At 40.0% G+C, this 13,548-nt stretch overlaps 1 protein-coding gene across 1 annotated transcript in view; it reads right to left on the minus strand.

The window, feature by feature from the left end:
• Positions 1–13,029, minus strand: part of Nuf2 (NUF2 component of NDC80 kinetochore complex) — a 30,000-nt gene extending 16,971 nt beyond the window's left edge. Inside the window, exons 1-6 of the mRNA XM_021654752.2 lie at positions 12,891–13,029; positions 8,620–8,757; positions 7,303–7,377; positions 6,277–6,353; positions 5,724–5,785; positions 413–510 (exon numbers count right to left, since the gene is read on the minus strand). Coding sequence (XP_021510427.2) covers positions 413–510; positions 5,724–5,785; positions 6,277–6,353; positions 7,303–7,377; positions 8,620–8,742 — 435 coding nt within the window. The 5' untranslated portion in view covers positions 8,743–8,757; positions 12,891–13,029. The remainder of the gene's footprint in view (positions 1–412; positions 511–5,723; positions 5,786–6,276; positions 6,354–7,302; positions 7,378–8,619; positions 8,758–12,890) is intronic.
• Between the last annotated feature and the right edge of the window lie 519 nt (positions 13,030–13,548).

Below are 13,548 nucleotides of genomic sequence, written 5' to 3' on the forward strand. Positions count from 1 at the left end.
CACTGGGCTGCATCTTATGCAGTGAAGCCAGGCGGCATAGTGACACAGACAACCCAATTTGGCTCTGATTAAAAGGGCAAACAAATTTCAAATATCTCAGTTATTTGAAGAACACTATGCATCTTTGTAGTCTTCTGGAAAAAAACAAAACAAACCCCAAAAAACTATTTCCTAGAGCAGGGAATAGTGTCTCAACTAAACATTAAAACAAAATTCTGTGTTCTGTGTTACCAAGAATATACCATTTCAACATATCATCCCCAAACTAAAGTCTTTCTTGTATAAATATAAAACCAAATTAAATTCTAACAATTACTCAACAATTGAATCTGACAAAATTTTAAAGCAGATTATTAATTCATATATGAGATTGACTATCTGATATGTGTCTTAAAATATACTTAAATCTTACATTTTGCAAAAGAAATTCTGTATACATCTCCCGGCATGCTTCTCGGAAGTGAATAAAGTTGATAATGCCACTTAAAAATCGACTTGTCCGTTTTGCTTCTAAAATAGAAAACAATGCTCTAAACTGTTAAAACAACAGAATATATAAATATATCATTTCTTCCTATAAGACTTGGCTCACAGCATATAAAACCATATGCTTTTAACAAGGTGCAGGACATCTCTTAACTTAGACTAGAATCACCTTTGTATATAGAAAGAAGGGGAGAGGTGAAGGGAGGGAGGGAGGGAGAAAAATAAACTAGTTTGGGTTATACACAAGAGAACAGAGACCATGATCCTATAATCTTAAAACAGAAAAAAAAACAAAAACAAATAATAAATAAAGCAAAAACTTCAGCAGCAGGGCACATGCAGTGTGGGACAGAAACCATCTTTCAAGAGGAAGCCTTGTGAATGCACCTGCCCTCAACAGAGAACACCAACAGAATTTGTAGTCTTCTGCAGCCAAGAAAATAAAATTTTGTAGTTGGAGCAGTTAGAATTAACAAAACTAAGAATTTCCAGGGTAGAAGCTGTGGAAAGTTAAAGAGATATGGAGGTCTCAAAGAAACAGGTTCTAACCAGCATACGGACACGAAGAGAGGCTAAGAGAATGTGGACATAAGGCTAAGAGAATAACAAGAAATATTTAAAATGATAAACAAAAGCATCCAAAATTAAATAGCACCAATGACAAATATAGTAAATTGGTTCATGAAAATGTCCCATCTGGTCAAGAACATGGAGCCTTATGAAGGTAAGAGACAGTCCAAACAATACCAAACCCAACTCTAGGAGCTGAAACGGAAGGTATCTGAAATAAAAATTATGCCATGGGGATAGCACCAGCGCAGCAGACCTAGAGATGAAAGGGTTAGTGAAGGAGAAGAGATGGCAAGGGAAGCTCCGGGATGAAGGCCAGCAAGGAGAGCAGCTGCCACCACCTCTGAGCAGAGGCAGGGTCAGCAGCATCCGAAGTCTGTGATGGACTCCCACAAAAAGGAGGAACAAAAACTACATTCAGGTAGCTAAGAAGTAGTGATAAAACTTAAAAGCAAAGACAAGAAAATAAAACAGACACACTAAATGGAATAAAGATAAGAATGGGTTTCTTGTCAGAAACAAGGGGAACCAGAATATAATGAAGTAATAAATCTTTCCCTGTAGCAAGGTTTTATTTATTTATTTATTTTTATTGGTCTTCCTTGTAGCATTGTTTTACAATGCTAGCAGGCCTTTCAAGCACTGGGAAAGCTGTCAACTTAGAATTTGATAATATGAAAATTAGCTTTTAACACTGAGGGTAAAGCATGTATGTCAGGACACAGCAGGATCCAATACTCACGATACTGTGGCCAGATCATTTCAAATTTTAGGCCAGCCTGGTCTATACAGTAAGGCCATGTCTATAAACACACCAAAAAGGAGCCAGAGAGACAGCTCAGGGGCTAAGAGCACCTGAGTGTGGTTCTAGGAACCCATGTGGTACTCACAAACATGGGTAACTCCAGCTCCACGGATCCAACAACTTCCTCTGGCCTACATGGACACTAGGCATGCACATGGTATATATCATACGTGACAGAAACAAAAATAAATCTTTTTAAAGCTATTTTTCTTAAAAAATCCAATAGCCAAAATAAAGCAAGAAATAAAGAAAATGGAAATAGGTAAATATTATAGGAAAGAAACAAAAAGATTAAATATAAATTCAAGCACGATTCTATCGGTAACATTTAACACAAATAAGCTAAACACTCCAGTTAAAAGGCAGTGAGGTCCTGAGGGGACCTGATAGACTAACATCAGAAGGAAGAAGAGGAGGGCCTCCCCTATCAGTGGACTTGGGGAGGGGCATGCCTGAGGAAGGGGGAGGGAGGGTGGGATTGGGAGGGGAGGAGGGAGGGGCTTAGGGGGGATACAAAGTGAATAAAGTATAATTAATAGTAAAAAAATGAAAAAAATTTAAAAAAAAGGCAGTGAGGAAGAAAAGAACAAATTCACAAAATATTTTAATATCTCAATCCAGCAACTGAGAGAAAGTCTGGGGGACACTACTAACCAACTGGTGCAAACACATGGAATGCCCTACTGGGTGACAAAACCCAGATGCATGCTTTGCAGCAGAACACTGTAGGCCACGGGGATGCACACTCAGGTCCCAATACTTGGAACCCACATGCTCTATTAAAGTAATACATCACAAGATCTCACTGTAGAGTGGCAGAGTATGACGCTGTGTCCTCTGCGGAGAATAGAAGAGTCAGGCTAACAAAGACTAGATCTATTCTACAGAGAGAGAAGAGCATCAAAAACCACAAAAGAAGTGACCGAAGGGCTACTCAACACATAAGTAAACAGCGCCAGGCTCCATCTAAGATAAAGCAGCAGCCTACTGCCCATCAACAGTGGAGCCAGTGAAGAAAACAGGCCGCACGAGCTCGGGCCATGCGCCTGACTTCAAGTCTCACCAGAAGGCAGGGTACTTGGTGTGAAGACAGACATCTACAAGAGGGGGGCATGGAAACTGGGTACCCAGACAGAATTAAGCCAGAGCCTAGAGAATAGCAAGCTCTGAAATGTGGCCAATACATGTCAAAAGTTTTCCACGCACAGCAAAACCCCAGCAGGGATTGGGTAGTTCTCAATATCCCATTAGACCCTGTCTCCCAACATCTGCACGAGTGGCATTTTCCTTGGGAATGAGGCATCGCACCAACACAGCATTCTCTCTGCACATCTGCAGAGTTGCTGCTGCCTCGCCTGTGGAATGTGACGACTACAAAATGGCATGCAAACACCGTCGCTGCAGTGCACGGCGGCTTCACTGTCTTAAAACGCCTTTGTGTTCTAGTTAATTGTTCCTCTTTCTTCACTAAGCCTCACAATTACTAGGTTTTTTTCTCTTGGGTACATAGTTTTGTCTTTTACATGTCATATAGCTATGTAGCCTTTTCAGTTTAGTTTCTTTTACTTTATAATATACACTTGTGGTTTGTCTGTGTTTTCTCAATAGATTGATAGCTGACTTCCATTTAGCACCAAATAACATTCCGCTGCCTTGAGGTAGTCTATTTACTGACCCACTGAAAGCCATGGTGGTGTCTGAGATTTAGAAACTGTGAACAAAGCTGCTACTGGCATCTCTCGTTTGGCTTTATGTGAACACAGTTTGAATCCTTTTCAGTAGATACCAAGGAGTCTACCTCCTGGATCATACAACAGGAACAAGTTTCGTTTTGTTAGAAACTGCCAAAGTGGCCGCACCCTTGCCTACTGCCACAGGAAAGAACTAGGGTGCCTGCTGCCCTGAGTCCTTCTCAGCGCTCCAGACCGCCATGTTTTGGAGTTTGTTGTCAGTTTTAATAGGTGTGCAGTAGTATGGCAACTGACTTTTTTTCTTTTTAAGTATCAAAAGTATCAAAGTAATTTAATGGGGAAAGGGTAATGTTTCAACATGGAGTGCCAGATTAACAACACTCACATGCAAAAGGAAAAATATGAAGAGTGACTCAACCATATACAATAATCAAAACACTAAGTATCACAGCAAGACAATACTTTCCTTCCCCCAAGTACATGGAAGCAAATCTCAGCAACTTAGATTAAGCTAAGATTTCTTAGCTTAACATAATTTTTTAAAAAAGTCAATTATTGAAAGCTGAAATTTATTCTGCTCTTAAGAGATAACTAAAAAATTGAAAAGGCAAATAACAAAGTAGAGGAAAATACCTCCATTATCAACAGATTAACTTATTTGAAAAATAACTGAAGCATGACTAAGATAAACAAGGTGCTGGAGAGATAGCTCAGTGGTTAAGAGCACTGGTCTCCCAAAGGACTCGTGTTTGATTCCCAGCACCCACATGGCAGCTCACAACCCTACGTAACTCCAGTTTCAAGGAATCTGACACCCTCTTCTGAAGTCTGTGAACAACACATACACACAGTATGCAGATATACATGCAGGCAAAATACCAAAACCACAAGTCTTAAGTTAAAAAACAAACAAACAAAACCAAAAATAAATGACTCGAAAAGAACTCTATCAAAGAAGATATATCATAATAAATAAGCATATGAATATATGCTCAGTTTTATTAGTCATCGCGGAAACAAAAACTAAAACCACTACAAACCCTATAGAATGGCAAAAGTTAAAAACATAATACTCCAACCAAGGTGGCATAGCCACTTTGGAAAAGTTTAGGAACTTCTTAAAAAGCTAAGCATGCACTTATCACATGAATCAGAACCTCCACTCCTCAGTCTTTATACAGAGAAATGAAGTCATATCCACACAGCTCTAGAAATAACAATATTCATAGCTGCCTTGCTAATAATGGCCAAACAGTAGAAACAACTCAAAAAAGAAAAAGAAACAAAGGACCAATAATGAGTGAATATGAATAAATTTCAAAAGCGTTGTTTAAAGAAGTCAGACAGACAAGACTGTACTATATGACTCTGCTGTATGGAAGAGGATGAGTGGCCAAGGTGATAACACACACATCAGTGCTATCAGAGAGTGGCGCCCACAGGGGACTCACAGCAAAGGAACATAAGAAACTTCTATGGGTCCTAGAAATGTTACGCACAATTACAGTGTGTACTACAGCAGGGTAGCATCAGAGGTTCAAAATAGGCTTTTCATGGTAAAGAGTAATTGCTAATTTGATAACTTTGGCCAGATTACCACACTATCTAACAGCATATCTGCACATCATTTGAATCTTGACTCCCTATGTTTAAATGTAACCTTGTGATTGTATTGCTTAATAACAAAATAGGCTCAGAACTGGATCACCTTGATCTTACGCTTATCTCTGCTCACATCTGTTAAAAGGCAGCATTCTCTTAGACCTGCATCTAGGCCTGGCTACGCAAGCCCCAGTGTAGTCTTAGCGTTCTGTGGAAAAGAGGCTTAGTCTGCTTGCTACCAGCACTGTTTCTCATCAGAACCTCATGCTCCAGACAGACAGAGAATCTCTGCCCATTTTGTACTGTGTCACTTAGTTGGGCTGGTGCTTGTCACATTTCTTAGACAGAGTCCAGGGAGCTTTAGGAGCACCCATCATGTTTGTCAAGGCAATATCAACACAGAAAGAAAGCTATCTTCCAGAATTTTAGAAACATTTAAAAATCATGAAGCTTTAAGAGAAATCAATTTAAGAAATTAACGTTCTAAAAGATTTTCCTCATATAATTTTCTTTTACATTTACTGGCAGAAAAAGAAGATGGAAAACTAAATGATTAGAAATATACTTACTTGGATAAAGAATATCAGCAATCTCAAAGTCATTCACGCGGCAAATCGGCATAAATGAATCCCTTGAAGATTCAGAACAGTGAAGAGCAGGGACATTAGATAGTAAAGCCCACAATCCCAAGCATCTTATCCTCAAACCTATTTCTGGATGTATTTCTCAGTGTTCAAGGGCCAGGAAAGGGCAGAAGCCTACTTCAACGCACAGCCCTGCAGCACTGACATCTGCTTGTATAATGCACTAGTAGTCATGCGACCCCTATTTTTTCCTGCACGTTACACCAATATTCATGCAGTATCAAGGTAGTTGTAGACTTAATAAACAGCATATATTCTTGGTGATGCTGAGACTCTTCAGGAACACAAAGCTAACAAATAATTCCAGACTTAAAGCATCTTAGAATGTCAGGTGAAAGCACCCTGAGGAGTCTGAAAGGGGAAGATTGAATTCTAAACGCATCTGAGATAAAATAGAGGGAGCTGTTCTTTCACAAAGATCACACCCTTCTATGAGTTTAATGTAACATAGATGGAAAACAAACCACCCTTTACTCACAGATGAAAGTATAAATTGCTGACTGGTAAAAAGCCCTCCATTATATGTGGGTACATGACTTCAATGTTCACCGGCATCTGAATGAAATAAATCGGAAGATCTAAGTCACAAGTCAATTCAACGAAATGAGAAGCATCTTGAGGTATAAGAAACTTTGATCTCAGGATATGATGAAATGATATTAATTCATTACCACCAAATCTGAAAACAACACAACTTCTAGGGCACAGCTGGGGTTGACAGTAATACATGACGTTCAGTTCCCAGTGGGCACTTAATGAAGATTTTTAAATGAATGGAAGTGACATCCTGTACTTCATTGTTCTGTTAACATTTATAACCCTGCGTCAGAGGGATACCTCCTTTTGTCAAAACTAAACGTTTGCAAAATTACACAGTAAGAAGAGGGCAGTCTTTGATCTTTAAAAGCTCCACTCACAAGCTAAGAGTGGTAGTATGTGGTTATAATTCAAGCACACAGAAAGATCATGAGTTCAAGGACAGCACGGGCAACCAAAACAAACCCTGATGAAACCCACAGGCATGACACTGTCATGGGTCCTCAGATGATGCCCTGATAACTTTATCAGAAACATAAGTAAGAAAAATGCCTCATTTTTCTTTGCCTCATTTCAGTTGCATCTATCTTACTACCTATCCTCTATCTTTGATTTTAATCTTAGAGTCCTTCCTACAGAAAACTTTTTTTTTTTTTAATTTCCTGAAGACCTGACAGTTGTATACTAAGGTCTCTGAAGCCAAACCTACATATCTGTGAATAAACTGTAAAGAATCAGTAATTCCCATATGTCATTTGATCTTTCATTATAGTCTTCATCTTATTGAAGATTCTCATGTAAACTATTATGCCTAAAGGTGTTTGTAAGTGAGAACAATTTTCTGTAAGCCTTTATTTTACCTTTGTTGGAAATAGCCAAGCAATCCTCATCCTTTGCAGCAGCATGCACTATGATCAGAACTGCTGTAAAAATGAAAGCAAATCACTTTTACCTCCTCTTAACTCACCATGTAGAAGTGCTCCAGCCGGATCCCATATACTATTTGTAAGGCTCTCATGTAGATCATGTACAAGACCTCAGGCTACAACAGAGAAACAACAGTCAGTGTCCTAGGCAGAGTGCTGTCATTACCCTCATCACCGGCCAATGCGCGGTCAATGGATTCAAAGAAGAAAAGGTGAGAAAATCACCTGTTTCCCCTCAAAATGCTTTATAGTTTAGGCAAAATTTAAGACACCTTATGGTACTTATCAGTTTGTTCATATGTAGTAAATAATTAAGGAAGCTGGTTACTTTTAAATGAGAGGTAGCCTATCCAAACCCAACCCAGGCAGGGAGGAAGGTGAGCCTGCAAGAACTCTGTCAGGAATGTGGAAATGCTGGGACACTCAGGATTTTGTTTTTATTTTTTAAAGACAGACCACAGGGCCTAGCCTGTAGCTATGGATAGAAGATGACCCCAGATTTCAGTTTAACTGCAACACTTGGAATAATGACTTTAAAATTAATGGAGAAATAACAGGATTTAAAAACCTTATCCTCTAAGTCAGTAGATCCCAAATGCTGGCCTGAGGATTTTTTTACTGTGTACTCAACCTTACTGTGGGAACAGAAAAGCCTAAAATACAATAAAATTGTAGTAATGTTTTCCTAAAGCTACATGATTCACTTTAAAGGCCTATCATTTAAAGAACTGAAGTGCTCTGAGATAAACAAGCTTGCAATCTGTATTAGAAAAGGAGTCTTCCTATCCTATATTATAACATCAAGGCCAACACACAGAACTGGAGAGAGACTTTGGGATTTTGTTGTGACACATAAATAGCTCATTTTTTGCATTTAATAACCAAACATATAAAGAATAACACCTGTCAAAATAAGTCAATTCCCACCCGGGGCATAATGTAAGAAAATTAATCTGCACACTTCCAAAGAAGACTGTTTGTAAGCATGAATGTGCAGAAAACCACTTGGAATAAATCCTGTCAAGCTCCCCAATAAATGATACCTCATACCACCACTCCAGTGATAATAAAAAATTTAATATACTTTAATATAGCAATGGTTTAAAGCCTTTTTTTTTTTCTTTAAGGAAAACAACCATATTAAAGAATCGAGTTCCCAATGGGAATGGAGAAGTTGCCCCACATATAAACTTAATGTTATTTTTAAATTACACCAGGTAAGAGATTTTTGTCTAGATTAAAAATGACTGGTCTACAACAAACATGAGGGCAAATGCCTTTCTTCCCACACCACAAACCTGGCAGCTTATTTTATTCTTCAATATCAGTAACTACAATCAAAGACAAGCACATTTTACCTTTGGATTTGGATGAAGATCGTTCTTAGAGAGATTTTTGCCATCTGCTCCTGTTAATAATTTATTGCGAATATGAACCACAATCTCAGCTACGTTGTATCTGGGGAACGACAGAGTTTCCATTATGGGAGTTTCTTCCTAGTTTGAAAGAAGAAAAAACAAAGATCAGAAACATATACAATGAATAATTCTAATTGTTTGGAAACAGATACTTAGTGGAAAAAAGGAACAAGTTGTGGTTGAGCTGTTTATAGTAGTGTTATCTTCAAATATCTGAGCGAGGTGGAGAATTTTAAGCCAGGCATGGAAATGCACACCAGTGATCCCAAAACTTAAGAGGTGGAGGTAAAAGGACCAGAAATTCACGCTAATAGTTATAATAGTTTTAATATCTAATTCAAGGCCAGCTTGGGCTACACAAGACTTTGTCCTCTGTACATATACAAACATAAAATGAACGAAAGCTTGTGTTTTATCCTAAAATAACTTTTATTGCAAAGTAACAGCCATTTTCTATTAATTTCCCTAATGTTCTCTTCCATAAGGATACAGGCTTTGAGATGACATACAATAGGACAATTATATTGCTCTCTTTTTACATGAGGGCCAGGGCATTTAACAAGATGCTGAGAACCATTTCTCAAAGCTCAAGACAGGCAGTATCGGCAGCAGAAGCTACATACAAGCAATGCTGCACAAAGTGGAAAATAAAACTGGGTTTTATTTGATTGTATTGATATCCTACTCAATACACACATAGTAAGATGACTAATACGATTTAAGATGCAAGAAGGAGAGAGAGCTGGAGCAGGAGAGGAAGAGGTAGGGAGAGAGGGTGAGAGACCAACTTTAAGGCAGAAATCCCTTTCAGCAGAGCAAAACTTAAGACACATAAGACAGCAAAAACCCATGTGTTCCTATGTGTCCAGATAACAGATTATTCCTCCTGGTGTCTTCTTAAATTCTGTCTCCCTTACACATCCCAGGGTACAACTTGGCAGTGTTTGGAGCTATTTCAGTTGTAGGACAAAAATCCAATGGCTAGAGGCCAGGCATTCTGCCAAATTCCCCACAATGCTTCTATGGTCTCTCATTGCAGAGTTGTCTGTCCGAAAGATCATTATTTCCCAGTGTGAGCTGAGACTCAGCATGGACATACTCAATTCTGCAAACAAACTGATTTGATTCATCTGCTACAGCAGCTCCTCAGGAATATGAAAATACCTACTGGCTCAATACAGAAGATATCATGACGGATGATACTAGAAGAAGAGACAGCCAGGGCCAAGTATGAGAGAAGGATTTGCAAACGCCAGGAACTACAAGGTGACTGGCTATCCCAGAGTTCCTCAAAAATCAGCCCTTTGGGATTTTTACAAAAAGTTTTATCATGTAGGTATGATTGATTTTATCAATGCCAACAACTTCCGGTCTCTCCCTTCCCCAGGATCAGGGGACAGGAGCGGAATGTCTAACCCCATCAACTGCCTTAGTCTTGCGGTAACCAGTCCTTCCCCTAAAGCAGCCAGAGGCTGCCAGGCAACAGCTAACCATTAACATACAAAAGTTCACTCATCACTGCGAGGATTCCAAGGATTTCTGGATCTGTACAGCAAGAACTGGACAATGACAAAATGTGCACTTCACAATATCACACTGCCCTGCTTACATTATGACTCATTGTTAATATATTCCTTTGTGTTAGTCTATGCTTGTGTGCAGGTACATGTGGAGACAAAAGGCAGTCTCCAATTTTGTTTCTCACTCAGGTGTATTCACCTTTATCTATCTATTTATTTAGGTATAGCATTTAATTATTTATTTGATCATTAATTTATTTATTCAAGTATTCAATGTTTCCTTTATTTATTTAAAGATATGGTCTCACAGGCTTAGGAGTCACCAACTAGGCTAGGCCGACGGACAGACCACCAGGGGTTTCTTCCTGTTCCCATCTCCACAATGGTAAGATTATAAGTAAATACCACCATGCCTAGAACTTTAGGGAAAAGTGGGTCCCAGGAGTTGGTTCCAGGTCTTGCCTTTCCAAACTAAGCTATTTCCCCAACCAGTCAATATCTTCTTAAAAATATAATATCAAATGAATTCAACACCGCAGACACGGTCAGTCAAGGAACTGCCTCTACTGACTGGGTAACTGCTGTACTCATGTAGAAATATATTTACAATCCAGTGAAAGAAACCCTAAGAGTTCAACATGGCCTACTTACAAAAGCCTAGATTTCCCCCACACTCTTCTTACATAATTATTTGAACGTCCAGCTATGATTCTTATTTTCTACTACTGAATTTCATAACTGCAAACTTTTACTTCAGAACTAGAATCACCTCAGATCTAGATTAGGACCCTTCACACATTAGCCATCCATTTCAGCAAAAGTGTATGGGAAAGTAAAATTACCCTAAGTACAGTTGTTTGATGTGTTTCAAGAAGCTATAGACCTCTGCAGACATAGGAAAGGCCCAGCAAGGCCCTTCTGTAGAAAGAAATATATAGATATTTACATTAAAAAAAAAAAAAAGAGTATAAGCAAGCAGAGGCTTCTCTATGGGATAGTTTCCTCTCTGCACAAGAAAAGACTGTTTCTGATCCCTGCCCACGTACGGGTCACCATAGGTGCAATGACATGAGAGACTTCATCAGTAAACAAGACAGCCTTCATTTGCTGTGTGCCTCCTCCACAATTCCAAACCCCAGTCACTTCTTTCCCTAAGAAGCCACACTCCTGTCCCGTATCTCTTTATAAGCTCTGGCCTGTCTATGACTCCTTTGTGTTTAGGCACATATTAGATTCTGAGCATTTTCTTTCAATATTCCGAGGTCAATTTATTTCTCAGATTAAAATGATCAAGCTTTCCAGATGGGGGAAAAAGTAAATAACCATTCAGTATTTTTCATGTATGTCTCAGTTTCGAAGTGGCTTGTCAGGACATTACAAAGAGGTTACTAGCATAAACAAGCTACACCTAGATTAGAGGATTTAACAGCAGGAAAAGTGGGCATAAAATTATAATCACATGAGCCAGGCACCGTGGTGCATGCCTTTAATCACAGCACTCAGGAGGCAGGGGCAGGTAGATTGCTGTGAGACTAGCCTGGTCTACAAAGCGAGTCCAGGACAGCCAGGGCTATACACACAGAAGGCCTGTCTTGAAAAACCAAATAATAAAAAATTATGTATATATATATATTATTTATATATATAATCACACACCCTTCTCTTCTGTCAGACTAATCCTTATAAAACATCAAACTCAAACGCTTTCAAACATTCAATCCACTCACCTACCACAAAAATTCCAACCTATTGAGCTTAAGTTTCTAAAGCCTTTAATGTTCTAATGCTCTTTCTGGTCCAAGTTGATCTCTTCCAAGTCTTCTCCTAAACTCCCAATGTTTCATTACACCTGTCTGGGGATTTCTGAGAACCAGTGTCCCAACCTAAAGCTACCAAGAGGTTTACACCTGCACTTGGTAGTAATAATGACCTCTTCTCATATGCAAAATCTGCCTTTTTTGTTGTTGTTGTTGTTTCTTACAGTGCAATTTCAGTTCCAACTCATTCGAGTGCGTGCGTGTGCGTGTGTACAGACAGAGGAAAAGCTCCTGGCTCAGACTAAAGTATTTTACATACAGTAAAATGACTTTGTGACACGTTAGCTCAAATAAAACACATCAGCGCTCGTGACTCCCGTTTCTCCTTTATTTGTAACACTACAAATGAAGCACAGCGTGTACTGGAGTAACTGTTAAATTTTATACATCTGGTTTTACAATACGAAATTAAGCAAGCAGCTCCCAATTTTAATGAATTAAATTAACAAGTTCCTTGAAATCAGGCGGAGGGCCTTGTGTTACACACGTGGAGAGCCGTATACACTAAGCTCCCTGACTTTTGGATTAAGTATAACATTCTTGCTTTTTGATTCATGTTGTGTGTGTGGGGGGGAGGGTGTAATCAAGAGACGGTGGAGCAATGGAGATGGTGGAGCAATGGAGATACGTAGAAAACTGACAAACACTCCCAACCAAACAAGTCTCACTGACGTCACTCTCGTGGCTCACACCTGTAACTTCATCCCTTGGAAGACGGAAGCGGTGGTCAAGAGTAGCCTAGGGTACCTACAGGATTCGAGGCCAACCTGGGATACAGGATGCTGTCTCAAATCTACACCCAGCTTAGGTTAGCGAGCCCGGGTACCCTGAGCCCTGGCCTCCTCCCCGTCCTCCCGCGCCCGCTCGCACTCACCTGCGGCCCCAGCAGCTCCCGGAAGAGCAGTCACAAACCGAGCTACTAATCCAAAAGCACCGACCGTTGTCACTTTTCAAAACAGCCGCCTTCGCAGATGAAGCCCGCCCCTTTCCGCAGAGCGCTCTTCCTTCCCGACGGGTGCCCGGAGGGCTCAGAAAACCCACGGTAGGTGGGGCTTGAAGTGAGTCTCCGCGCTCCCGGACGGCGGAACCATCGTTCAGGGCGTTGGCTTCTAGTCGGAGCTGCTCCTCCGCCGGACAGGAAGACGCGCTGCTGGGGGCGGAGTTCCGGGAGGTGTTTACCGGATGGTCGGAGAGTTTATGTGGTGTCCCGGTTACGGAGCGGACAGTTTCTGTCCTGTTAGGCTCAGAGAGTGAGAAAGGTCAAAAGATGCGTTGTTCTCAAGTGAATCAAAGGCCTTATAGAGAATCCTGAAGTAGTGGTAACAGTGTCACTGTTTGATAAGCATTGATGGGGTCAGGTTCTGCATTGGATATTTGTACACCTCACTTCACTTAAAGTTCATGAAAGCATAGGGGCGGGAACGCGAATGGCTGGAGAGACTTTTTTTCTTTTTCCTTAAAAGTACTTTCTACATTAAAGAGATTGCGTAAGTGACCCAAAGCCGCCTACAGTAGTTCAAAAGCAAGAATTT

The sequence above is a fragment of the Meriones unguiculatus genome, chromosome 11 (assembly GCF_030254825.1).
Source record: "Meriones unguiculatus strain TT.TT164.6M chromosome 11, Bangor_MerUng_6.1, whole genome shotgun sequence".
NCBI classification, from domain to species: Eukaryota; Metazoa; Chordata; class Mammalia; order Rodentia; family Muridae; genus Meriones; species Meriones unguiculatus.